General features: G+C 33.2%; 1 protein-coding gene and 1 long non-coding RNA gene across 9 annotated transcripts in view; one reads left to right on the top strand and one right to left on the bottom strand.

Annotated features, from left to right (window-relative positions):
- LOC137239494 (uncharacterized) overlaps positions 1-24,813 on the top strand; it is a 123,351-nt gene that overhangs the window by 8,008 nt on the left and 90,530 nt on the right. The gene's annotated exons all lie outside the window — the stretch shown is intronic.
- The window catches only part of nrv2 (nervana 2), a 69,322-nt gene continuing 54,752 nt past the window's right edge, over positions 10,244-24,813 (bottom strand). For 7 of the 8 annotated variants that reach the window (XM_067764841.1, XM_067764843.1, XM_067764842.1 and 4 more), the window contains 5 exons: positions 17,458-17,598; positions 17,280-17,399; positions 16,920-17,212; positions 16,689-16,857; positions 10,244-12,405 (listed from right to left, as the gene is read on the bottom strand). In XM_067764841.1, coding sequence (XP_067620942.1) covers positions 12,302-12,405; positions 16,689-16,857; positions 16,920-17,212; positions 17,280-17,399; positions 17,458-17,598 — 827 coding nt within the window. In that variant the 3' untranslated portion in view covers positions 10,244-12,301. Of the gene's footprint in view, positions 12,406-16,688; positions 16,858-16,919; positions 17,213-17,279; positions 17,400-17,457; positions 17,599-17,713; positions 17,877-24,813 lie in introns of those variants that run through there. The other variant, XM_067764848.1, reaches the window with a different exon arrangement.

The following is a 24,813-nucleotide window of genomic DNA, read 5'->3' as shown; positions in this document are numbered from 1 at the left end:
ACACAATTTTATTGAATATTTAGCAATTGATCCTTCAAACGAATATGTTTAGTAATAATTCTGTACGTTCTCGGGTTCAGGTAAATTTTTAACCCTTTCGAAGCTTTTGGTACACATTAGTCACGACGGAAAAATTACTCCTACTTAAATTAATTTCTTCACCGGCACCAGAATATAATTTACTCTCTACATAATTGTGGTTCATATAAGGTGTCAAAATTATTATTACACATTCTGAAGATGGCATCGAATAATTATATTCTTTCACTGAGTTGTAACTAATTGCTACATGTTGTGGCGTTCTTTTTTCAATCATACTTACCTTTTTCAATAGCTAATTGTTAGACAAAAACTTCTATATACATTACATGCAAGTATTTAATTTTATTAATAATATTAGTAAAAGTTATTATTGTAATTTGCTTGCTTATTAGGCGCTATGTATTTTTAAAAAATGCTTTTTTGCTGGAAATATTGAAAAAAATGTGTTTTGTTGTTTTTGTAAAAATTTATGTTTTCCTTATAAATGCATTTCTCCGTAATGTATAGATATTATGAATGTAAATATATAAACGTGTCAAAGTACAAAACGTAATTATTATATAACGCTTTGTAAATTAGTTATTAACATCACATTTTTTTTGGAAATTTGGAAAAAAAATTAAAAAAAAATTTGAATATATTATTAAAAATTAAAAAATTATAAAGTTAAATTTTAATAAATACCATAAAATATATAATTATAAAAAAATTTTTCTTAATAAAAAAACTTAAAACCAAAAACACTGAAATGTAATTAATGAAAATAGTATAAGATAAATGAAATAAAAAAAAAATCCAAGATATAAATTATTACCAAAAACTAACAAAATAAAAAAAAACTGAACACACCATTAAATAAACAAACATAAAAATAAAAAAAATTTTGTAGTTTAAATTTTATAAAAAGTATTTCAAAAATTTAGTTATGAACACTTGAGAATCAATACTCAAAAACAAAAAAAATTAAAATGAAAACAATTTGAAGCTTTACAACAAAAATATATCAGAGATTTAATCATGAAGGCTTAATAGATTATTTTAAGAAATATATTTCTTTAAATAAAAAATTTAGAAAGTAAAATTGAAATCTAAGCAAAACCAGCAATAAAAAAAAATATTTTAAAATTAAATTGCTTACAAATAATGAAAGCAAAACTAAAAATAATACTCTTTCTTGGAAACAAGAATTATAAAACGTGAAAAAATATACCATAAAAAGAAAATAAAACCTTAAATATAAAAATTATTAAATGTAATAAAAATAAATAAGACATAATGAAAATATTAAACAAATAAATTTATATACTTTTAGTAATAATATAGGATAAAAAATATAAAAAAAAACAACTAATTAAAAAAAATATTAAGTACATATATGTAAAAAAATTTCAGTTTATTAGAAAAAAAAATTAAAATTGTTTTTTATTAACACTTATACGACTTTAGAAAATAAAAAAATAAAAATTTTATGAAATAAAAAGGTGAAAAAATAAATAAATGATAAGAAAATAAACTTAAAAATTAAAAAAAAAAAACTGTGAAAAACTTTGTTAAACAACACACAAAAATATCCAAAAAACAATGGCCCTTAAAAAATATAATGGAAATATGAAATAAAACTAGATTATGTAAGGGAATCATATATAATGGATGTGCTCAATAAAAAAATTTGTTTTTAAAGCGAAGATAAATTCAAATTCTGAATTTTTATTTGTTGTTCAAGAAATTGCAACTGAAGTTCGGAAATTTCAATTGAAACTCAGAAAGTTACAATTGAGGTTAAGAAATTTCAACATTAGTTCAGAAAATTAGAATTGAATTTCAGAAAATTACAATTGAAGTTCAGAAAGTTACAGCTTAAGTTCAGAATTTTCAATTGAATTTCAGAAAATAAAAATTGAGGTTCAGAAATTTCAACTATAGTTCAGAGAATTATAATTGAATTTCAGAAAATTGCAATTGAAATTATTAAATTGAAGTTCAGAAAATTACAATTGAAGTTCAGAAATTTACAATCGAAGTTCATAATTTTAAATTTAAGTTCATAAAATTTCAATTGAAGTTCAGAAAATAAAAATTGAAGTTCAGAATTTCTATTTGTTCTTAAGAGATTTGCAGTTGAAGTATAGAAATTTTAATTGAAGTTCAGAAAGTTACATTGAGGTTCAGAAATTTCAACTTTAGTTCAGAAAATTAGAATTGAATTTCAGAAAATGACAATTGAAGTTCAGAAAGTAACAACTGAAGTTCAGAAGTTTCAATCGAAATTCATAATTTTAAATTTAAGTTCATAAAATTACAATTGAAGTTCAGAAAATAAAAATTGAAGTTCAGAATTTCTATTTGTTCTTAAGAGATTTGCAGTTGAAGTATAAAAATTTTAATTGAATTTCAGAAAATAAAAATTGAGGTTCAGAAATTTCAACTTTAGTTCAGAAAATTATGAGTGAGTTTCAGAAAATTGCAATTGAAATTAATAAATTGAAGTTCAGAAAATTACAATTGAAGTTCAGATATTTACAATCGAAATTCAGAATTTTAAATTTAAGTTCATAAAATTACAATTGAAGTTCAGAAAATAAAAATTGAAGTTCGGAATTTCTATTTGTGGTTAAGAGATTTACATTTGAAGTATAGAAATTTAAATTGAAGCTCAGAAAGTTACAATTGAGGTTCAGAAATTTCAACTTTAGCTCAGAAAATTGAAGTGAATTTCAGAAAATGACAATTGAGGTTCAGAAAGTAACAACTGAAGTTCAGAATTTTCAATTGAAGTTCAGAAAGTGAAAATTGAAGTTCAGAATTTCTATTAGTTGTTAAGAAAATTACAACTGACGTTCAGAAAGTTGCTATTTGATTCAAAAAATACAAATTGAAGGTCAGAAAATTAAAATTAAATTTTAGAAAATTACAATTGAAGTTCATAAATTTCAATTGAAGTTCAGAAAATAACAACTGAAGTGGAGAATTTTCAATTTATGTTCATAAATTTACAATTTAAGTTTAGAAAATAACAGAAGTTCAGTAATTATAATTGGAGTTCAATTGCAATTTTCTGAAATTGAAAATTATGAATATCAGTTATAGCTTTCTGAACTTAAATTGCAACTTTTTCAGCTTAAACTGAAAAAGGTGTAGAAAAATTTTACAAACAAAACAAACAAAAACATTTGGTAAAAGTATTAGTTATTCGGAAAAAAAATGTCCTTGTTTAAACAAATGAAGTACATAAATAAAAAATGTACCTGGGAATGAAACAATTACTAAAAAAATTTATGGCTGCCAAAAAAACAAAACATGAACGTTTGGTTAAAACAATAAAAATAAAAAAAATAAACTTTAAACAAACAAAGAAAAATCCGTGAAAACATACATTAAGACATAACAATTTAAATTATCTAAAATCCTAGTAAAAAATTTTAAAATTTTCAAATGCGTTTTCTTATTTATAGTATTTTTTTGTTAGTTTTCATTTATAAAAATTAATAACTATTTTATCTATACTCATAAATTGTTATTGTACAATTAGTAAAAAGAATTGTATTAGTAAATATTAGTAAGATCTTGTTAAATGCAATTTCTTTGTGCAAATATTAGATTTTGTGTTTTTTACTTGGTTGGCGTTAAACAAATTTTATTTTCTTCTATTTGTAGACAGTAATGTTAGTATGTATTGCATAAATTTTATAAATAAATATTTACAGATAACGCTATAAATGCATTTCTTAACACATGGAGATGCAGATGCAAACTACCAAAAATTTAACTTCATTGAACTACATATTTTGATGGTATTTTCAAAACTCACTCCTCAATTCGTTGATCAGGTTGCTGGATTTATTGCATCGATTTTGTTTATAGTGTTGATTTTTTTTTTATTTTCTAAAATTAATGCAAATAAATGTAGTTACTAGCAGACCTGGCAGACGTTTTTCTGCCCTAAATTTGGCCTATCTGAATTTTTTAATAAGCTTTTTCCATCTAACTCTGCCCTCCCCCACCCCTCTTCACTTTTTCCTGGTCCTTTTATTCACTCCTCCTTCCGTCTTTTTCGCTTCATCTATCTCCATATTCGTCTCATTCTATTTCTTTCTTAGTATCCTTCTACTTCTCTCTTTTCTCTTCTCTCACCTTCTTCTCATTCTTCTTCATCCCTTATTGCCTGTCCCAGAGGGTGGTATGTATTTTGTTCCAGTCCCAGTCCCAGTCCCACTCCGACTCTCAGTCCCGGTTCTAGTTCTAATCCCAGTCCCAGTCCGTCTCTGGTTAACTTCCCGGAAAAAAGTATCGTAAATACTAATATATACAAATTTATATACCAAATTTTCAAATTTTGAATGTTTTCTAAAAAAAAATCATAACTCAAGAATGGCTAAACCGATTTGGGATTTAAAAATCAACTAACCATCATCTCTCCTTCCTGTATCTTTCCTAAAAATTTCATGGCAATCTTTCTATCGGTTCTCGAGTTATGGAGTGACAATCAAAATGTACACTTCTTTTTATATATATAGATATTACACGCTTGAGCCAAATATTTAATTGGCAGTTATAGGGTTAAATTTGATACATTTTTTTTGGTTGTTGTTGCTGATTTGGGTTCTTTGGTGATATTTTTTTCAAAAGTGCTGTAATATTATTACTTTGATATAAGAGCAAGTTGGAAAAAAATGCATATATCCAAATATTTTATTAAAATTTAATTTCAAAAATTCCAAAAAGTTATAAATATTTCAAAAAATTGTGCTTATCAGTTATTTATTGAGCACGTTTCAAGTTGTGATTGAGCCAGGCCATTATTATAGCACTGAAAAAAACTATACAATTAAAAAAAAAAAATATTGAAAAAAAAAAGAAATTCTTAGTACATTTCCACAAATGGATCTACGAGAAAATTCGCACTGAAAGCATGAGAATACAGAAGGCTTTGTTCGATAGGTTCCGATTTAAGGTCCAAGATCAATGGCCATGACGTCAATGGACGTTATGACCACCTCAAACGACCAGGAGATTAATTGAAGCTATGACTATATTAATTGGTTACAATGTCAACGATATTTCCAAGTGCTCATGAAGTCAATTATTTTGATTCGCACCTCCATTTGTTAAAATGTGACCAACTGGTGAATCACAAACATGTTTTAAAGAACGTTTGAAAGGAAATATTTTTTATTCAAAAATTAAAAATGCAGCGCTTCTTTCCTATATTTTGGTTCCATTCCAATAAAAAATCTAAAAAAAAACTTGTCCAATGAAGTTCTCTCTGGAACAAGAACAACTTATTCAACTAAAAGTTTAGGGCAATTTGGAATAAAAGTCGAGTAATTTAGTGCTGCTTCTCATAATTTTGGTTTCATTGCAGTAAAAAATTGGACTAAATGCCTAACCCTCCTGCTGAGCTTTTTTGCTTTTGTGCTGGTCTATATGGTTATGATATTTTTCGCGATATGGTCATAAGATACAATGGCTATTTATTAAATGGCCATCGGTTCATATCTAGAAACTAATAAAGTCAATTGTTCTTATGATCATTGGAGCCTATAGCCATTTGAAATGGTCCTAAAGTCAATTGGCCTTATGACCGTTGACATTTTGGCACCTCACCCACTCTGTGCATAACTTTAGATATGCTGAAATTTTTAAATACGCCAGGAGGGTAATTGAATGCCACAACATTACTCTGCTTTGGGCGTGGACAGACCTCAAAGAAAAGAAAGTCTGGAAAGAAGTTTAGGGGTACATTCAACTGACCACTTGTCCGCTCTGGAAGCTTTCAACTCTAGAACGCATACAAGATTCAACAAGGTACAAGTCTTAGGTTCTGGTGCAGATTTCTCACACCAGCCGAAAAGACGTAAAATCTCTTACAAAATTCTAACAAGGCGAAATTTGTCTAACGACATCAAACCTTAACCGCCGCCGACTCGACTACAATTGGATAACTTTCAAAGCCTAAAATTTGTATTCCTGTACAAAAAGTTTCAAATGATAAGAATCAGGTAATGAAGTAGAGCATATAGTAAACGAAACATCATACCACGGAGCCCCCTTAGAATGCTGCATTCTGGAAGTCTGGACAGCCCGTTTATAAGGGCGGAGGCGTGTTCTACTCAGCATAGTGACATCTATATAAAAAATATGCGAAATCAGCTCTACTCACGACTACGACAAAAACGACAGGATTATTTTTCCTAATCAAGACTAGGTGATCTCTATCTCAAAAAAATTGATATCCAGCTTTACTTAAAATCCATTAGGCAGGCAAAAAGGCGTTACAGAATACTTGTAGCTACGCCAATAAGGTAGGCATTTTCATTGATAATTAAGCTGCTCTTGGGGCTTTCGCATTAGCAAAGATAATATGGGATGTGTTACGTCATTGAAGAGAGTGAACCATGAGCCTAGAGAGCGTAGCCTTATTTAACGTCGTAGATTTTAGTACGAGAGTAATAACAGATGCAAGTGAAAGCAGGTTACAAAACTTGAATGAAATACCATCTTCAGGCATTCTTAACACAAACAGAAGACATGCATACATATATTTAAATTACGAGGGCACAGCATTCACCGAGACTATTGGGGCCCTTTGAGCCTCAATTCGCTGATGTAATCATCTTTTGTGCAAGTACTGATGGATTACATATGTATGTGCAAATGTTAAAGGGACTGCTATGGTCTAATAGAATACCTTGGAAAATATTTCAAGATAGCCTCATATAACTGAGGGGTATGCACCTTGCTAGGTTCTCAAATATTGATATTTATCGATATGGAAGTAGTCGTCACATTTAAAAGAAAACAGTCGCATCCGCTGCCAATTCTTTTGTATCATAGACACAACATGACACAAAGTTGAGGCAAATTTTTCCTACCGAAGAGTTACCTCAAACTTCTGACTTCGAAAACCCCACAATGAATGCCTATAATTAGTCAGATACAAGTGTTTTTTACACATTTCTAAATATCTGCATTGATATATTTTGCAAAGTTTTTTGACAACCAAATTTCACAAAGTGACCAGTAGCGAATGTCATAACCAGTCTCAGCCGCTTACGTCCAAAGTGATTTTTATCTCAATTGAGTTATTTTTATATTGGAATTGTCAATGACTTTTGCTATCTTATCTTAGTTTTATGTGACATAAACGTATCGCATAATTGAAACGAAGCAATAATATTCAAAAATAAACAAATAGCAAAAAATTATTGCTTGTTAAATTAATTTGCCGTCCGTCTATATCGCTTGGCATATGTTTGAGTACTTGTGGCTTTCTCACTGAAAAGGTTAGGGTTAACTGTAAAGTAAGCTGTTACAATATCACTGGGACTAACTGTGACGTATATACTTGGGTTAGGAGTTGATGTTCTTCACAAAAGTCGCGACGTATGCTAAACCTATAGTGAGGATATATAGCAGTGATGGCCCTCCTGCTAAGCGGCAATATATGTACGTATACGATGAGCGAGAGTACAACGGCAAATTCATCAAAATCAACGAAAAACTCATTTAATTTGATTTCGATGCTCGTACGGCAACGAAGTGTCGCACGTACTCTTAAAACAAAGCACTAAAGAGTGAATGTGCAACATGCCCACCGTACAAGCACTGAAATCGAAGTAAATAAATAATGTATTTTGCTTTCGTGGTCAATACACGTCGTGTATACTAACACATTCTCAATATGGTAACCATGTACATATACATATGTAGTGGTGTCCACCGCTGATATATAGCCATCATCCGTCGAGTTTTTAGCTCGATATCGCTCCCAATTCTCACGGGAACACCCAGAGAGGCTTCAGAAGTAGAGCGCCTGAAATTTTTGCGCATATGAGTTGTGAACCGCAGATGTCGTTGTTGTGTTTCATGTGTTTTTGGAAAAATCGGTTTACTAAAAGTAGCATGTCCCGAAGTGCAAGAAACAAAAAATTATTTGTCTCACAAATTGAACCAGACATCTGTCTGGATCAATCTTGCTGAAACCATTGTTAATGCCTTTACGTGCCAAATTGGTTATCTGGCTCCGGATCATTACGAACGGATGACAAGGCATGTTTCTATTAGTGACGGCAACCTTGCGAAAGCGCGATCGGTAAAGGGCTCATTACTGATACTTAGCATAGATTTCACTTGACTTGAGAACTGTCACTTACAGTTCTGTTAAATGAACATTGCATGTTACTGATTACTCAAAACTTAGCAACACTTAACTTGACTTAAGCTGGAGTCATTGGTGCCGTATGTCGTATCGCTGTATCCGTATCCCTAACGTAATCAGCTGTTTATCGTTACGTCGGTAAACCAAAACCCAATTGGTTGGCAATTGGATACGGTTACTACTTTAGCGGCACCAATAATCGATTGCATTGATTCTCATAAGGTTGGTCGAATCAGCTGTTATAAGGTTACCGATACGGTTACCGATAAAGCACCAATGTCTCCAGCTTTAGAAGTCTCTTGAATTTTGATGTTCTATGTAAGTTCTAAGTGACGTTTACATTTTGAGATGCCATTTGTTTGCTTCCATTTTATTTTGACATTTTGTCATACAAATTGACATTTATTGATTATGATGCCAGATTGTATGCGCTAAGTGGAGGATAATCGTGGTTAAGTTGCCAAGTTTACGCCAAGCCAAGTCAAGTATATGCTAAGTATCAATAATGGGCCCTTAAGTCTAATTATATGCTGCAAACACTATCAACAACAATGATAAATAAAGATATTATTATTAGCAAGTCTGCTTACGACAACTTTGCCCAATAGTTCCCGCTTATGTTTGGTGTAAGGCGTTATTTATCATATTTGCCTTCTATGTTTTATTAACTTCCATTAAATTTTTTTATTAGCGTACTTTATATTTGTTTTGTCTTATATATTAAGAACTAAGTGGGTTAGGGGCTTAGAAAATACCCTCGGTAGGTATGCCTGTCATAAGAGCCGACTAAAATACCAAATTTTAAGGGGGTTGCCAGCGCAATGTATGGCTTCTCCAACCCAATTGTCAGCCTAACCTACCCATGGTGCATCCTGTTTCTTTAACAGCCGAGGCTCGGGCAAGTTTTTCATAGATCTAGGGGTTGGGAGGGCGGAATAGCCTTGAAGGATTCATGTGGTCATTCTAACTCGGTCCCGAGATGGTCGGGCTGGTACCTTAATGGTGCTTGTTACTGGAACGTGCCAGATCTGCATCCGGCAAAGTACCATCAACATCGATAACACTCCCCGAAGCTTTCGGAGAGTGTCGTTATCGTTACAACAACAACAAAATCATATTTTTTAATTTGTACGTTTTACTTATATGATTGCAGCGTTTTATTTTTCGAATATGTACCTAATCAGCGTGTGAGCTTAAGTACCGTTAGATCTTATTTTGATTACTACCATTGTTTTTAAATCTCAAACAGTGGCTTAACTTGAGAATCATAGCGTTCTCAACAAAGCGCGTTTTTTACAATAAAAAAAAATGCTGTTCCTCAAGTTGAAAAAAAGATAATTCTTAACATATACTCAAGTGCGATGCTCTATTTTGTCTCAAATGTGAGATTACAGTACTGCAGTACTTTTGAAACAAAAAAATTTGGAAACTATTTTTAATTTATAACACTTCATTAACGGCCTTTCTAACAATAAACAGCTATTCGCTTTGGTGGTGCCACCTTGGAGATTTTTTTTTTTCAACTACACCTCAACTCGATATCCAATGTAGGATATCCACTGAAATGTGAAAAACTCGCCAAGTTTTGAGAATAATCACAGATTGATGTTGGATATAAACTTCAGAACTGGATATATCTATGTATATATTTAGAAAGCTGGAAAAATATTTTCTCCATTTTTGTTTGATAAAGAAAATCCGGCTGTTGCCGTATCTACAAATTATCTAGATGAATGCAAAACCAATGTTGCCTACCCCCAGTTTTTCAGTCATAGTTTAAGGTGCTATGTCTGAAAAACTGCTCTAGAGTTTAAATTTGACCAGAGTTTAGGCAAACTTAGTCCAGCTTAGCTCAATCAAGCACTGAAAACATGGGCCTTAGGTAAATACAATTGTTCTGTGCTTAATTAAACTGTGTTATTTTACGGAAATTTAAAATTTTTTTTTTTTTGTATTTAATTTTTAACGATTTAAAAAATTCCGCCTAACAATACCATTTTTTCTTATATTTGTGAAAAAAAAATTTAAGTAAACAAAAAAATATTTGTGTTTTGTTTTTTTTATTTGTGTTTAGCAAATAAAGTACTGGTAATAACTAAAAATTAAACTAACAAATATTTAACACTGACTCAAGTAAACAGGACCCTAATGGTCATGCTAATGAACATAGGCAACTACTTTTTGTTTGTACAAATTAAATATAATAATGATTTTAATTTTTTACAAATTCAAAGTTATTTTGTTTGCATGTATTACATTATATTGGATTTGATTTTTTTTTTTTTTTGTAATAATAAATTATTTTTCTTGTACTTGTTTAAACTTTGTGTTATCATGCGAATTTATATATCTACTACTGCGAAATTGTCAAAATATGAATGGCAGTTAACTTAGTTTGAAAAAAAAATAAATAAATTTGATTTAAATTTGTATATGTATGTATTTGTGCTTCTTTGTATTGTTTACATAATATTTATAGCGTTAGTGCACCACACTATAAAGTTCATGGCGAAACCATTCAGGTGATGGCCGGAAATCAGCTGATTTGTGCTTTTTTCATCGTATTTGACATTTCAACTTTTCTCGTAATATGACTTTGACATTAAACCAACGAATTACATAAACAAAATACATAAAGTTTGTACGTGTCAACCTGCTGCCACCTTCTATGGTTCCGCCATCATAAATGTCAATATTTTTGGAACGAGGAACAGTAGTAACGTCATAAAACTTGATGCGTCTTCAAAACAGCTGATTTGTTTTCATCTGTTTGTTTTGACGGTACATCAAGTTTTCGTCGTCCTTAACTTGGCCCGTAACAGAAATATGAGCTATATATAAGTAGTAATGAGTCTCCCGAAAATATTGCTCTGTGAACATTTTTAATGAACACTAAATTTGTGTAGAGAAAAAAATGAAATAAAATTCGTACTACATTTATTTGGTACTCGTTTGTAAAATTAGCTTGTTTGCGTAAAATATGTTTGTACAATTCACTTATTTACTTTTTGTAATAATTTGGATTTCCCTTGAATAAAAAAAATTACGATTTGTCAGATATATTTTTGTGTTTTCGCGTATGGCATGAAGTAGTTATTTTTATTGTAGGAAAACATATGTCAAAATGGTCTAAAATACATGCATTTGGTATAAATAGATTTATGATTGAAGACGAATTCAGTACCAGGTGGTGTTATCACCTGATTGCTTCAACCTGATAAATTCCAAGCAACGCTTTAGTCAGTTAATCGAAATCAGTGCTTATTTTCTTTTGACTTCAAGTTTTTCTGCACGGCGAGTTGGGTTGAATTCGCTCTACCATGTATAGATTCGACTTGTTTGTGATAAATAAACATTTTCATCATCACATCATTGCCTTAAATCAATGCGAATCCATATCAGGTGGTGGCAAAGCGAATTCAACCAATTCGCCCTGCATAAGAATGTCAAGTCAAAAGAAAATTTTAATTGATTTCGATTAACTGACATATTAAATTACAAGGTTCTGTATGGAAAATAGTCAAGAAGAAGCAATCAGCTGTTGGGATAACAACACCTGGTACTGAACTAGCCTTGCCTTAAACATAATATTTTTCTGTTTTTAAACTTCTTAAGTTTAATATTACATAAACTAAGAAATAAAATTAAAATTTTTTAAAATAGTATTTTAAAATAAAATGAAACAGGAGTATTCGAAAAAAAAATTTAAATGAACAAAAAAAAAAAAAACAAAGAAACACCAAAATAGCTCAAAATTTTACACCAAAAGCAGAATATTTAATTACATAAATATTTTTAGAACTTACATATAAATTGTCTCACAATTTTCGCTTTATATTTGTTTGTGTGTTTTCTTAAATAGTTTTTGTTTCATTTTATTTATTTTACATAGAGAGACTTCGCTCAGCTGCATAGTTGCTTGCTATATAAATTTTGTTTTTGTTTTCTTGCTTTTTCGCATTGTTTTTCTCTATGTTATACAATAATGCTGAAAAAATGTATGCTGCAGACAGTCTAGCGTTGGTGTTGACTGCCATTATTTTTGTTGTTGTTTGTTTAATTTTTATATTCGTAAACATTAAACATTTTTCCCACGCTCTGTTAATCGATCAGCAATTCGAAATGTACGGAGCCTAGTCTCTCTTTGCGATCGTGTATAATGTTTCGTGCCCATGCCTTGCACTCAATATTGATGATGATGCCGCCTGTAGGAAGGAAGTGTTATTGTTTCTATTTTGTTTTTACATCAAAACCTTTAAAATAAATTAAAAATTAAATATACAAAAGTTGTATATTATATTTTGATAAAGGGCATATTTCTTTTAAATTCCAATGAACGCGGTGGGAAACCATGATCATAATGGCAACTAACAATGCTAAAAAGTAACGAAACTTTATACCAGAGATGCTCTCTAAAGCTTCGGAGAACTTAGCATAGCGGAATGATACAGGTGGCAGCATGGTGACATACCTACAGACATAAATAAAAATTCCATGTACTTTGTTTTTGTAAATTCGATGGACAAATGTCAAAATTGTACTGCGCCGGAAGTTGATGTATCAAATCAAATAAAAAAAGTTTATAATCAGCTGTTCCATGCAGCCACCTTGTATCGCTGCGCCGTGGAACTTAGGAAACCTATTAGTTGTGTGAGCGCAAATGCAGAGAATCAGATAAGCAAGCAGCCAATCAGTTTTCGCTTATACGTCGAGTAGTAAACATCTCATACGTAGATTCTATGCTTAAACATCCTTGTTGTCCACACATACTACGACAAAACCATATAGTTTGCATTCGAAGCTCTACTGACGTTGTGCACCTCTCCATTGGACTCGATGCAATCTTATACATAAGTATATACAATTATTTGCTGTTCGTTACTCTCGCTAAAACTCAAACGGCTGAACCCATTTGCCTAATTTTGGTGAGTAAATATGTTAAAAATATTAGGAACTAGCTGACCCTGCAAATTTCGTGTCGCCTCGGAATCTATATATCGCACACCTGGAACAAAACAGCGACTAACTCAAAAAATCGCAATGTTCAGGAAAGCCAGAAAACTGATTGGCTTCCCCATATGTAAATTTTAGTTTTTGACGACCCCTCTCTTGGAGGGAGGATTTATTCTATTTAAGTATACAGATTGGTAGGTATTGAGTTGCTGGATCCGATAGTATGCATAACTTCAAAACTTGATATTTTTACTTAGCTCCCAATTGATCTAGGTGCGCAATATTATAAAAATGAATTGATGTATGTTAGTATCTCTAAAGCGAAGCATGGTTAAGTGAAAAGCTATTTTTTGGAAAAGTAGGCGAGCAATGCCAGGGCGTATACATTTTATATTGTCTAAAATCCTACTTTTGTTTGCTGAAAGTGTTGATATTTGAGTATGTGCACTTTAAATTTTTATCTGTACGAGTATGGAATTTAGGAATAGTATGCGGTTCCACGCCCACAATTATTTACCATAGTTTCCATATATGAGTAAATTGAATTGGGAGAGGTAGGAGGAGTCGGACTAGGAGTGTCAGGGTGAATAGGAGTGAGGATGGGAGCTGGAGTAGGAATGTGAGTGGTAGAGGGATTGGCAGTGGGACTGAGCCTGAAACTTGGACTGGAACTGGCGCTGAGACTGAGTCTGTAACTGAGCCTGGGAGTAAGGCATGGAGAAGATAAGAAGACCTAGAAAGAAGAAAAAAGAAGGAAGGAAAAAGAAACTGAGAAAGATATAAAGCTAGACAAAGATAGATAGGGATTGATGGAGCGGGGGAGGGATAAGGAGATTAAGGTAGAAAGAAAATAGGTGGTGGCAAAAAGGAGAGGGAGTAACAGACGCAAGACAGGAGTGAGTAAAATGATAAGGAAAATTGGATATTAAGTGGTTAAAACTAGAGCTTACGATTTCTTCTCGAACACAAGCGAGATATTCGAGGCCCGAGAAATCGAAAACTCGACTTCTCGCGAGATTCTCGTTTCTCGAAGTACTCGTAAATCACGCGAGTTTCTCGACATTCTTATTTAATCGCTGTATGGACAGTATTTATACACTTGGCTTTTTTTACTTGTGACTTTTTTGTTGATTATATTGCTTCAATGACATTTAACTCAAAACATATTTATTATACATATAATTTTGTTCGCAATATTTTTTTTTTCAACGAGACATCAAGAACACGGCTTCTCGCGAGATTCTCAAATCTCAAATTACTCGCAAGGCTCTCGAGATTCTCGAACCTCGAATTACTCGTAAGGCTCGCGAGATTCTCGAATCTCAAATTACTGGCGATTTTCTCGACTTTCAATTCGGTCGCTGCATTGGCAATATTCTATACATTTCGGGATTTTTTACTTGTAGTTTTGCGGACATTTTGGCTTCTGCTACAGAAGAAATCGTAAGCTCTATATAAAACGGCGAATGAATTGATTAAGTTGAATGTCGAGAAGCTCTCGAGCCTTACGAGTAATTCGAGATTCGAGAATCTCGCGAGCCTTACGAGTAATTCGATACTCGAGAATCCCGCGAGTCTTACGAGTAATTCGTGAGAAGGCGAGACTCGCGAGAAATCTCTTCTCGAACATGTTCGAGAAATCGTAAGCTCTAGTTAAAACTTCTTAAAAGCTATGCAAATTGACCAAAGTGAGGGCAGAACAACGTCTGCCGAATCTGCTAGTCCAAGATATTTTAGAACTTGTCACGAAAAAATGTTCCCCAATATTTATATGGGCCGAAGACTTTGGAAGTTAGATGATCAATGAATTGGCCAAATCCGTGTCCATTGTTCATATTATTTATTATTATCTGCTAAATATAACCCGGCGCGTTGCTGCCACAACTAGTTTCATACATCAGTCCTTATTTGAAAATACCATTTTATTTTGTTTTAACTCCAATACTGTACTTTATCCCATTTAATCTCTACTACCCTTATCTCTCCCGTTTCTGCCCGAATTCTCCGTTTCATTCTTTTCGTTATTCTATTTTTATACGTTTCAATTGCTCTTTACCTCTCCCTCTCCCTCTGCCCCCCTCCCCGCTCTCCACTTCTTTTTCCTCTGAACTTCTCGAAAAAATCTTTTAAATATTAACGCGGTCAACGAGGTACGTACCACTGCTCCAAATTTAAAGAAAATCGTATTGTAATTAACATTTTCAGGATAGGTCAGCTCCTGCTCCACTTTTCGAAAAGAAAAGTTCCTCAAATAATAACCTAGTCAAATAACGCTATGAACATATTCAGTCGCTTGAGGTCTTTATTGACCGGCCAGTTCATCCTAACCTAGTCAAAGTTCACTCAAACTCAAGAACTATTCCCTTTTCGTTCACGAATACACCATTTTCACCTTTCATTTTTCATCGATTTAAAAGAAGACCGTTTTTTGTTAAATGGTTCGGCTCGGAAAGAGTGAGACAGCTTCGACATTAGAAATAAACCAGCCTGCAGCAATAGCTGTTTCGTTCTTTTAGGCTTTTGAATTTATGCAAATTTCTAACTTAATTTAATTGGCGACCTATTCAAGGCTTTAGTCCACAGAAAGATGGGTGGATTTTTAAAGTATCCGAAATAAGGTTTATCCTCAGGATTAATGGACATATATTGCCATTTTATGCAACCAAAACAAGATGGTCCGAACCGTAAGGCCTCGTAGCAAAGGAAGAGATAACTGTATTGTAGTGGTGTAATATTGGAAAGGGGAGACCCCAAGGAAGGGGGAGTCCTAGATTGGATGAGAAGGTCATGTAGAAAAGGATGACTGTAATGTAGTGGCGTTGGAAGGAGGAGGCCCCGATGGCATGAGAAGCTTGCGTAGAAAAAGAAGGGATTACCGTAGTGTAGTGATGTGATATTGACATGATGAATTTCGATATATTTAAATTTTTAAACCCTACAGGTGACTGATAAAATATATGCTGTTACGTATGTGATTTTTCAACTAGCTTTGCAAAACCCGCACTCCTGCTATGATCGATCTGCTGACAAACAGACTCGACCAAAGCCATGTCTTGTTGTTGTACCACTTCTTTCCAATTGCCTTCGCTGCATTTCAAAACAAATCAGAAGAGTTACAGTTTGAAACCGCTCTCAATATAACTTTATCAACTCCCGACTATCGCAAAAGAGTTTTCTCGGACTTTCCAGTGAAGGCTGGCTGCCTTTTTCCATATTGCTGCTCCAAACAAGTGCAGTTTTTTTGAAATGATCAAATGTAAGCATTATAAGCGACTTTGTTGACCTTATCGTATGAGAATGTTTCGTGAGGAACTATGAATGCAACTTCAAAACTGCAGTTTAAGGGTGTGAAAGCTTCTCTGAATACTAAAATGTAAAACGCAAGGTATATTATATGAAGTGTGTGGAACACTTTCAGCTCCTAATCTTTCTTATTAGGTTTTAAAAAATTTGTTTTAGAAAATGCGTCGAATCATAAGAACACACTTTTTTGCTCCCCAACAAAAAGTGCCATGTCAAATTTTAGTCAACCTACGTTTCGGCCTCTCGAAATGCACCGCCACAAGCGGACTTAGATAACCCTCTGAATTTTGATAGGGGTAGAAATAGCCAGGAAAGCCACGTATTGGCAAATAGTTGACTGGACCAATATTCTCTTGATCAGCAGGATTTTCACCTTCACAGGAAACCCAAATGGTGTTCAACTAAAAAGAAAAATTGTTTAATCAATTTGCAACTAGGAAGAGGAACTTCATTTTATGGCAACCTTGTGGCTTTGCGTCTGTTGAACTTCACCAATATAAGTTTTCAAACTCGTTGGCATATTTTCAGGCAAATCCTGTGAATCATTATAATATTCCGGTATCCAACCATAAATCTTGTTTAGTTTCAAGAACACACACGGTGAGCTTTTATGATAGCTATAATTGTTCTCTTTGGTGCATGGATTCCATGTTTTAATGTCCACATCGCAAACTTGTCCCTTTGGCGGTGGTTGATTATAATCACAATTGTAGATATTCTGACCGCGACCAGGTGTTAAGCCGGGTACCTTGTAAACTGTGTAAGTGAAAGAAGGACAAGATTGTGAAGCTTGAAGGACTCAAAGGCTCTTTGTATGGCATACCTGCTAAAAACGCATCCAATGAATCCGTCCAATGTTTATAGTTTTCGTGCTGTGTACCTTTATACCAAATCAACGTACTTTCTACGTTATCCTCTGGCGGCAATGGGCGGAAACCGAGACCTGTTGAGGTGAAAAGATTGAAATCTGTATAGTATTAACCTAAATTCGTTTATCTCACCCGGATTTGTTCCAATTATCGAACTGTCTAGAGTCCACTTGGGTATACGTGGATCAAGCGTTTGAAAGAAGACCCACATACAAATAGCCACCAGCGCAGCCAAGACACCATAAAAGATTATATAGAACATGCTTATCTTTGCTATGGAAGAAATAAAAGAAAGAAGCAAAAGATGAAAATTAATGTCAGGCTGATTATTGAGGCTTCTAAGGAACTATTAAACAATCAAATATTCTTCGCTGTCATTCTGTTATACCACGATCACCACGTATGCTCAATTGATCAAAAATTTTTTCTATTAAATTATCAATCTTATTTGTTTTAATGGAATTTTTTACAAGCACAACACAATGAGCACCCCACACGCTCTGTGTGTTTCGTGAAACTCTTGGGCATTAATCAATGGGTTGTGAAGTCGGTTAAGGTTAAACGATTCATTAATTTTGTCGCATCTCAGCTACTACACAGTGATTGTAATTGAATTATGTGATTGTTGTTGGTTTTAAGCTGATCTGCACGATCTTTAAATGTGACTAATTCAATTTGGCAATTATTGCTTGTTAGCCTGAGTGTGAGTCAAATGAGAATTGGAGCTTGAAACTGGTAGAGAAGAGTTCTTGCAGTATAGGTAGGAACATTTTTATTTGCATCATTCATAGATTATAAGATAGCCCCTGTCAGAAATATTAGGTTGGTTTTTGAAGCATTGGATGTTCTAGAATTCAATGGGTGATTTCAAAGAGGCGTTTGAGAGTTCGAAGATATGTTAAGCAAGTTTTCGCCATCTGGCACCGTTAGATGGACATATATCGCTGGAGTCATTAACTCTGTGTCCGAGCATGCCTAACCACTATGTGCCATCATAACTTTGAGAGCGTATTAGTTCTGGTCATACGTAGTCGTTTCTCTTCCTTTTTGTCTCGCAAAACACGCACCATAATTTACTTGCGAAACCAAACGCCGGGACATCTGTGCTATCTGATCTCATTTTTTTCATAATGGTCTTGTAATCACTTTTAGTGAGATCTTTAATACGGTTCCGATATTATTATCGACTGTGCCACATTTCCCTCCTGCACTTGCTATAATGCGCGGAGATGAGGGTGTCTGCTCCTTTCGTTCTATTGCATTTTCTTTTTCTTTACTGTTACTAACGTCGCTGGTATTGTTTTTGTTGTTGTGGTTTATTGATTGGTTTTATCCGCTCGATGGGGCGAACGTAGAAATACAGATTCATTCTAGGCACCTAAATTGGTACATTATGTGAAAGGGTATCATTGCTAGGAAGCACAACGAGATGCTGAACAGACACTTTGAACCGTGTTGTATCCAAAAGGGACACCCTATCAGACTTCTGCATGAGGCAGCTATTAGGTAAATAAAAGGACAAACCCATAGATCCGCTTAAATCTGACAAAAAATTTACAGTCGCTACCTTTAGCGGTGTTTCCATATGCCGTCAATGCCGCCGGGGCTCAAAAAGTTGTTCAGGATTACCCTTCTAAGTGATTTCCAGCGCAATTCTCCAAACCAATTGTCTTACTCGCCTACTCGTGTTGAATCCTTTTTTAAGCGAGCTAGGCTGTGGCAACCAAAAGTTACGGGGTAGGAGGTCCAATGTAGTCTTATAAAATTGGTCCAAAGATGATCGATAACCTTCGGAGAGTCTCCTTATGACTACAGGTAAAAAAAAGGAGTCGGCAGATTTTCTTCAAATTTCCTTCCTGAAATGCTGTATCCAACTAGCCGTAGCAAAAGACGAAAAAAAGCAAGTAAGGAAGGCTAAGTTCTGGTGTAACCGAACATTACATACTCAGCTGAGAGCTTTAGAGACAAATGTTGACATAATTTACCTATACACTATAAATATATTACGTTTTTTGTTAAATTTTGACTTGTGAATTTTTTTTTTAAAGTGTGAGTGTCCGTCCTCCGATTTTGTTTAAATTGATCATTTAGAACACATATAGTAGACGTTGTGAGGTTAAGCACTGCGACCTATTGGTCTATTGTGCCCTAACACATGTAGTAATAGGAGTAAGGTTCCTGCCAAATTTCATCATGATATCTTCAAGTCTGCCAAATTACAGCTTGCAAACCTTTTAAATTACCTCCTTTTAAAAGTGCGCGGTGCTACGCCCATTGTCCAAAGTTTTACTAATTTTCTATTCTGCGTCATAAGATCAACCCACCTACCAAGTTTCATCACTTTATCCGTCTTTGGTAATGAATTATCGCACTTTTTCGGTTTTTCGAAAATTTCGATATCGAAGAAGTGGGCGTGGTTATAGTCCGATTTCGTTTATTTTAAATAGCGATCTGAGATGAGTGCCCAGGAACTTACATACCAAATTTCATTAATATACCACAAAATTTACTCCAGTAATCGTGTTTACGGACAGACGGACGGACTTGGCTAAATGAATTTCTTTTTTCGCCCAGATCATTTTGATATATAGAAGTCTATATCTATCTCGATTAGTTTATGCCTCTGTGAGCTCTGCTCAGCTAAGTATATAAACTGTTGAAGGCGATTCGAGTCACTCTCAAAAAGTATTTATTCGCCAGTTCGGTGTCTTCAATTCCTGTCACCAGATTTTTATCGAACAAAAACCAATTCAAATTCCTGTTGGGTCTCTTTGGCGCCATTATAATTTTGTGAGCACTTTTAGCTTAATACTTGGCGCTCATTTGTAACAGCGCATTGGTCACTCCATCATACTCTTTTACTCATTTGAGGTGCGGCTGTGTTACTCATTGAGTGAATCTTTCGTGGTACCAACACTACTCAAATACTTGGTAAATGCTACTGGTTTCGACATTAAAAAATTTTATAAACAATAACTGTATCGTATACAACAACTTAACCTCAATGTATGATTCAGGCCAAAACAGTGACAGTTGTCTCGGTCTAACCGGCATTGTAAGTGACGTAAGTTGAAACATGACAAAAACAGAAACGATGCTAAATATACATATACCTACATAATGAAATGGTAAGGTAAAGTATGAAAATTATACAGACTTGGTCACAAAACTCTCGAGCTTGGCATAATTTCGTGCTATTGACCGCGGGAAGCAGTAAACTCACACTTTATAACAGTCAACTGAAAAGTAAACCACTACAGTATAATAAAGAAAATATAATATAGGGTAGATACATATATAGAGAACATGAGCAAATGGAGTGGAAATAACTGAGTTTGGTGTGGGGCTAAAATTACACTTGATAAACAACATAAGCCGTTAATGGGGTTGTTATAATCAAAGGAAACAAACAATTCTGTAGTTTAGGGCTAAATATTTTAGTACCATTTTATAAGCAAACGCGGGTGATATTAGTCAAACTAATATTGACTTCATTATAATTTATTGATTCATAGAAAAATACTACAATTATTTAAATGTCAGTTGTTTACCTTTACATTATGCGGTACTCTTTTTCAATTGGTGGTATTTCCTACACCCATATATTACACATTTCGGGAGGTAGGGGACGTGAAAACCTGCTTGACGTACACACTTTATCAGCAAGTTGTTGATTCTCAATGAGATCTCCAAAATGCATCAAGTAGTGTGTCCACAAATAAATGCAACAGCGTCTCACAACAGTTCATTTCATTTCACTATTGCTGCTCTCACAATAGTCTCCCGTTTTTGTATGTGATGGGTATTTTAGTGATCATTAATGAAACGGGACTTTGATATAATTTTTATGTTATTACGGGGTTATAACTGAGTTTTTGTAGTTTGATTTTTTAATGGCATATATAAAATTTGAAAAATGAGTAAACAATTCGAATAAAAGTCCTTTTCCGACGCACAATTCAGGCTCTACAAGTAGCCCATCATACTTCAGATGTATGGCTCGAAATCATAGGCGGCATCGAGAGAACATGAGATGGCTCTTGTATTATTAGAGAGAAAAGTTATGTGAAAAATGTATGATTCTGTCCGTGCGGCCGACAGCAATTATCGAAGAAGGTATAATGAGAGCTGTATAAGCTCTACGCTTAACGCAAAACGCAAAGGCTTCGCTGGCTAGGTCATGTTATGCGAATTGACGAAGAAGTTACGGCCAAGAAAGTATTTCATTCGCCATTTGGAGCAAAGATTTGGAAGCCATTTGGAAGCAAAGAAAGTTTGACATCTGTACTGAGTTCATAAAGGCATGTGGAAGAAAACTTAACTTCCCCACGTCAGTTATCGCGAAACTGGCCGAATTTTTACGAAACGGCCAAAACTGCTTGGTCGGTGAAGCGCAAATTAATGATGGTGATATATATGTATAAAATTAAAAAAAAAAAGTGAGTTAAGTTCCCATAGTTCTTCATGCAAGCGGATAGTTTTTCGATAGAAAATTTTCATAAATCAAGAAATACACATGCCAAACAGGCCAAAATATAGATAAAACTGAATCCCAAGAAGACAATACCTATACAAAGCAAAACCACAGCAAATCACAATGCAGAAAAATTTTCTAAAATTATAAAACATGTCGAGTGCTGATTGAAATACGGCCCTATCTCAGATTCCAATTAAAAAATGTCCAATTTCAAGATTTATTTCAAAAATCATGTATATCGGTGTTCTAGGATTTCATAATTCGGCATCAGGGTTCCATTTTCATATATTTACTGTGGGGAGCTTTCCACAGCCCTAAGTCAATTGAAAAATATTAACAAATTATTTTAAATATGAAAAAGTTTAAACTTTAGTTCCGCTTGGACCATTTAAAACTGCTAACCATAATGACACAGTTTCGCTCGCCTTAATCGCTGTGCCATAATAAAAGCAAAAGTAAAGTAAGTATGTCAAAATTTTGAAAGTGTTAATTTTCGTACAGCACCTCGAAATAATTAAGTGAATTTCAAATTTTACTAATATTTTATATACGAAATATTCTTATCAGAGAAATATACCATTTGGCGTTAATTGTTTAGAAGTATTGTTAGACCAACCAAATTTATATGTTTATAGAAAACTAACTAAGATTGAGCACTCATAACCTTAACAGGATACTGAAGATGACACAATCCTGCATCCGGATTGGCCTTCCAACCACAATTTGCGAAAGATGAAGAAAAATCGTTACAAAATTATTCAAACTTTTATTCTCGCTGAAAACCGACATTAAAAAAAACCCTCTGACACTAAGACGGACTTTAAAAACCAACAACAAACTTTGAATCTATTCGATTTGAAGGCACTCCTACATATAATCTACTTGATAAATTACAGACTTTTTAAGAAGCACACAAATACAAAGCCCAAGTACTCAAAATCTCCAGTTAAACTGGGCATATGAGTTAAAGTTTTGAGTTCTCAGGTAGCTACAAATGAACTGCGCGATTTGGTTGTTTCGGGATTAACAACCTCAGCCGTTACTTGCTGCCTTTAGCCACTTTCTGTCGACGGATGCTTATGCCTTTGCGTTTTTGTATTTTTAGATATTTGAGGAAGGTGTAAGACTTACGAAAAATTCTATGTAAAGAGAAAATTATTTTGGAAATAGGCACATACAGCTTTATGTACATATATTTGTGTCATGCTCCAAAAAAACTTAAAATAGAGAAGTTAAAAAAAAAATTTTCAGTGGGGGGATATTTGCTTCAACAATGTGAAACACCGCACATTTATAGTGGGTGAAAATTTTAACTATGGAAATTCTGGATGTTAGTTATTCATTAAAAATCGTACTAAATTTCAAAGAATCCGTTAAAAGAACTATAATATCCCGTCATTCTCTCTGTTTCAATACCCACACATTTTCTTTCCTCAATTTAAATTATGTTCAGCAGTTATCAGCAGTTCAAAATTTGTATATGGAAGTGCAAATCACAATACATATACTAAATTATATGTACACGGAAGAATTTTTAAATTAAAAAAAAAATGTTTAATGTTTAAAGAATTTTGATTGTCGCTTTAATTAATAAATTTGAATTAAAATTTTTTCAATGCTACAATATTTTTGAAAAATTTTTTGTTGTCAATTTGTTAGTGTAAATTTGAATATCATACCGAAGTGCCTTGGCTTTATATGGAAGTACTTTTTCTTTGCACTTTCATATGAATCGAATTTACATTTGAGGGCATATGACAATGCTATGAATTTTTTTTTATATTCAAAGTGTGAATTTGTATCTGTGCCTTTTATTCAGGGCAGAACAAAAACAAAAGTGCTTTAAGTGTATAGGGATTGAGCAGCTCTGATGTTGATACTAGAGTACTTGTAAGAATTTTTTCTGCCTGAAAATGGGTTTGCTTACATTTAAAACTCACTCTCTAGCCAATTCTTTTCTACTCTGTCTTCTATTATTCTTTTAACTTGTCCATTCCTTTTCCATTTATCTACCTCCCGCTCCTACTCCCAGTTCCCCTCCCAACCCCCCTACATCTCCCAATTAAATTATCTCTATATAAATTTCATTAAATAAAATGTGGGCTTTAGTTTTGTCCGGCACTGTAGATACATAAGAAAATCCGCGATTCTATCAAAAAAATATAAAAAAATTCCTATACACGAGCGCATTCCAAAAATGTCAATAAATTTCCGTAGCTGATATCGTATATCTTTGAGTATCTAAAAATAGAATTACTATTTTTCTTGGCTAATACTAAAGCAATAATTTATTTTAATAGGCTTTTAAGTGATCTACAATTTGACGTAATTTTAATTGGCTTAGTAATCGGATATCAATTTACACATCTATAGGAAAAATATTTGCTTTTCAACTGAAGTAATTTACTTTTAATGAAAGTACGTAACGAGCTAACTAAACTAAAATCTTGTTTTTATTTTCAATAATTTCAAAAAAACGTCTGTGAATTTTTTAATTGAAATTAACTAAATCAATCTTAAAACATTTAAAAAAAAATCGGAAAATTCTAGAAAATTTTACAAAAATGTCGTAAACTTTTTATTTAGAGTTTTCTGAACCCTTTTGAGTAATGCAGTGTTGTGGCTAAGATATTTTAGTGTTTAGTTTATCGAATTTCGTCAGCTAGTTAAAATCGTTTTGTTTTGTATTTTCTATAAATTTCTATGAATTTTGTAAATTAAACTATGCAAACCAATCTCTAAAGTGTTTTCGAAACATTTCTAGAAAATTTTATGGAAATGTCGAATTTTTTACTTAGATTATGTCAAGTTTTTTTGAGTATTCAGTTTTTGAGCTCAATAAATTTTAGTTTAACAAAGTGCAATCGACATTCGCATTGATTTACAAAAAAAAAAAAAAAATTCGGAGGGTGTTTCAGATTTTTCCTCATAAAAAATAAAGCTATACGACTTTCGTATGGAAGAGATACAAAAAATATCCAATAAAAGAAAATGTCAAAAATCAATACGAA

The sequence above is a fragment of the Eurosta solidaginis genome, chromosome 2 (genome assembly GCF_040869045.1).
Source record: "Eurosta solidaginis isolate ZX-2024a chromosome 2, ASM4086904v1, whole genome shotgun sequence".
Lineage (NCBI taxonomy): Eukaryota > Metazoa > Arthropoda > Insecta > Diptera > Tephritidae > Eurosta > Eurosta solidaginis.
The sequence above is the reverse complement of the archived record's forward strand: the minus strand, read 5'-3'. Positions and strand labels throughout refer to the sequence as shown.